General features: G+C 52.8%; 1 protein-coding gene across 2 annotated transcripts; it reads left to right on the forward strand.

Moving 5' to 3' along the window:
• Positions 1-433: 433 nt before the first annotated feature.
• On the forward strand, positions 434-3,041 carry LOC111529702 (cytochrome P450 1A1). 2 transcript variants are annotated; one of them, XM_023196690.1, is made up of 6 exons: positions 434-1,258; positions 1,815-1,941; positions 2,026-2,115; positions 2,208-2,331; positions 2,477-2,563; positions 2,756-3,041. In XM_023196690.1, exons 1-6 carry the CDS (start codon positions 434-436, stop codon positions 3,039-3,041), a joined length of 1,539 nt encoding a protein of 512 aa, XP_023052458.1. The 2 variants fall into 2 exon arrangements, with proteins under 2 accessions (XP_023052458.1, XP_023052459.1); XM_023196691.1 differs by lacking the exon at positions 2,477-2,563.
• Positions 3,042-3,464: the final 423 nt, after the last annotated feature.

Below are 3,464 nucleotides of genomic sequence, written 5' to 3' on the forward strand. Positions count from 1 at the left end.
TAAGTAACAGTACTGGTACTATGTGGAAATCACAGATTGACATTGGAAGATGTCATTTTAGATTGGTACAGCAGTTAAGAGAAAGCATTCTAGAATTAGGCAACTTGGCTTGGGAGTCTGCATCCAACACTTTGTGGCTGTGTGACCTTGGGTAAGTTACTTATCTTCTCTGAGCCTCACTGCAGCCTACTTCATAGATTTGTGGCTAGTGCTGAATGAAGGACTGTGAAATTCTTAGCCCACAGTGGTAGCTCAACAACTTCTCCCCACCTCATCCTCTTCTTCATGCTCAGTAAGCAGTTCTGGTGGAAAAGTTTCCCCTTTCCCTGATACCCTAGGATGTTGGCCCTTCTCATTCCCCAATCTGATGGCTTGATTTTTTTTCTTCCTGCCCCTTCTCTCAGCAGCCACCTCCAAGATCCCTACACTGATCATGCTTTTCCCAATCTCCACGTCGGCCACGGCATTTCTTCTGGCCTCTGTCATCTTCTGTCTAGTATTCTGGGTAATCAGGGCCTCAAGACCTCGGGTCCCCAAAGGCCTGAAGAATCCACCAGGGCCATGGGGCTGGCCCCTGATTGGGCACATGCTGACCCTGGGAAAGAACCCACACCTGGCACTGTCAAGGATGAGCCAGCGGTATGGGGACGTGCTGCAGATTCGCATTGGCTCCACACCTGTGCTGGTGCTGAGCGGCCTGGACACCATCCGGCAGGCCCTGGTGCAGCAGGGTGATGATTTCAAGGGCCGGCCCGACCTCTACAGCTTCACCCTCATCAGTAATGGCCAGAGCATGTCCTTCAGCCCAGACTCTGGACCAGTGTGGGCTGCCCGCCGGCGCCTGGCCCAGAATGGCCTGAAAAGTTTCTCTATTGCCTCTGACCCAGTCTCCTCATCTTCCTGCTACCTGGAGGAGCATGTGAGCAAGGAGGCTGAGGTCCTGATCAGCAAGTTGCAGGAGCAGATGGCAGGGCCCGGGCACTTTAACCCCTACAGGTATGTGGTGGTATCAGTGGCCAATGTCATCTGTGCCATTTGCTTTGGCCAGCGCTATGACCACGACCACCAAGAACTGCTTAGCCTAGTCCTCCTGAATAATAATTTCGCGGAGGTGGTTGGCTCTGGAAACCCAGCTGACTTCATACCTATTCTTCGCTACCTGCCCAACCGTTCCCTTAATGGCTTCAAGGACCTGAATGAGAAGTTCCACAGCTTCATACAGAAGATGATCAAGGAGCACTACAAAACCTTTGAGAAGGTACAGTCTGGGGAAAGGCAGGTGGATGGTGGGAAGCCGATGGGGTCAGGGCCTGGGAGGTCAGAGGTAAGAGGAACTGTATGGGGCTTGGCAAGTTCTCAAGGAGGCTTCAACCTGGGATCTTGAAGCCAGTTGTGGCATAGTCTTCTTCCTTGGCAGGGAAATAGAGCCTTTTCTTGACTAACCCTTCCATGCTTCCACCAGACAGCAATAGCCACTGAATAGCCATTACATGCCGGACCCTGGGGCAGTTGTTGAGGGAGCCAGGAAGAGTTAAAGAGTTCATCTCCTGGCCTCATAATAGAAAGAAGATAAAGAGCACATCCAGGTGATAACAGTACAAGATGCTGTGTGTCAGCTGTCCCTTAAGTTGGGACTAGCAGCATTCTAAGGTAGTAGGAGACAGCCTTGCAGAGGCAGAGAGAAGCTGGGACAACAGCCTCAGGGGGCACCACCTCCAGAACAAAGATTCTAGGAATAGTGAAGGACCAGACCTGGATGGAGAGGTAGCTCTGGGTTTGAGATCTTGCTCACCTGTGGAGTTTCCCTACCTAAGGGCCACATCCGGGACATCACAGACAGCCTGATTGAGCACTGTCAGGAGAAGCAGCTGGATGAGAACGCTAATATCCAGCTGTCAGATGAGAAAATCATTAATGTCGTCTTGGACCTCTTTGGAGCTGGTATGAGTTACCCCATGTGTCCTTCCTGTGCTCAAGTGCCCTGACCTGCCGCCTGCCTAACTTCTTCTGTTCTACCCTGTCCAGGGTTTGACACAGTCACAACTGCTATCTCCTGGAGCCTCATGTATTTGGTGACGAATCCCAGGGTACAGAGAAAGATCCAAGAAGAGCTAGGTAGGTAGTGGCTCCCTTCAAAGGGGTCAGTGCCAGGGGCCTGGCCAATTCTAGGCAGCCCCTGAATCCATCTTGTCCCCTGTGTTCTGCAGACACAGTGATTGGCAGGTCACGGCCGCCCCGGCTCTCTGACAGACCCCATCTTCCCTATCTGGAGGCCTTTATCCTGGAGACCTTCCGACACTCCTCCTTCGTCCCCTTCACCATCCCCCACAGGTAAGGCCCCATGGAGACACTGCTGTCTGTTACTGGTCTTACTCCAGACCACATACCTGATTAGGGTTAGTGGGAGGGACACAGCATGGGAGACAGGGAGATTTACCTGTTGCCCTGAGCCTGACTGAGCTTCCTTTCTCCCTAGCACCACAAGAGACACAAGTCTGAAAGGGTTTTACATCCCCAAGGGGCGTTGTGTCTTTGTGAACCAGTGGCAGATCAACCATGACCAGTAAGTTCAGAGGTGCAGAGGAAAGGCTGGGTCTACCCTCTTAAGCTCTTATATATTATTAATACTATCATTGCATTGATCCTCCTGTCCATGGGCTGCTTGCCTGTCCTCTATCCTTTAGGGTTGGGGCTCCACTCACTTGATGCTTCTGAGCCCTGAGCTGCCACTTCAGTTGTCTCCCTCTGCCTACAGGAAGCTATGGGTCAACCCATCTGAGTTCCTACCTGAACGGTTTATCACCCCTGATGGTGCTATCAACAAGGTGCTAAGTGAGAAGGTGATTCTCTTTGGCTTGGGCAAGCGGAAGTGCATCGGTGAGACCATTGCCCGCTGGGAGGTCTTTCTCTTCCTGGCCATCCTGCTGCAGCGGGTGGAGTTCAGCGTGCCACCGGGTGTGAAGGTGGACATGACCCCCATCTATGGGCTGACCATGAAGCACGCCTGCTGTGAGCACTTCCAAATGCAGCTGCGCTCTTAGGTGCTTGAGAGCCCTGAGGCCTAGACTCTTCTATCTGGTCTGGTTGGGCAGCCAGATTGGCGGGCTGGCCTAAGTGATCTAAGGTTCAGCCTGAAACTCATAGACACTGATCTGGCTACAGTTTTGCTATCTGGGCTGTGGGCAAGCCTAAGGGATACTGCCTGCCCCTACCCTGGACTTGCCTCTGCACACCCTCCACAGACAACAGGTAAAACAGGGCCACACAGATGCTGATGGAGCCTTCCCAAGTTGTGGTGCTTGAGCTAGGAGGCCTGCTAGGGTTAGGAGGTCCTTAGGCCTCTGAGAAGCTCTGAAGAACTCTCTGGAAGCCCCTGGGCCCAGCAGCTAGCTGGCTCTGTGCAGGTGCTGACTGGCTTGAGCAAGTTAGAACTGGCCACACGAGGACCCTGTCCAATCTTTGAC

Source organism: Piliocolobus tephrosceles, chromosome 6 (genome assembly GCF_002776525.5).
Source record: "Piliocolobus tephrosceles isolate RC106 chromosome 6, ASM277652v3, whole genome shotgun sequence".
Taxonomy (NCBI): domain Eukaryota; kingdom Metazoa; phylum Chordata; class Mammalia; order Primates; family Cercopithecidae; genus Piliocolobus; species Piliocolobus tephrosceles.

Coding starts and splice junctions, on each gene's coding strand:
- LOC111529702 (XM_023196690.1), top strand. CDS start 434: ATGCTTTTCCCAATCTCCACGTCGGCCACGGCATTTCTTCTGGCCTCT. Junction 1,259..1,814: donor ACTACAAAACCTTTGAGAAG/GTACAGTCTGGG, acceptor TCCCTACCTAAG/GGCCACATCCGGGACATCAC. Junction 2,116..2,207: donor AAAGATCCAAGAAGAGCTAG/GTAGGTAGTGGC, acceptor TGTGTTCTGCAG/ACACAGTGATTGGCAGGTCA.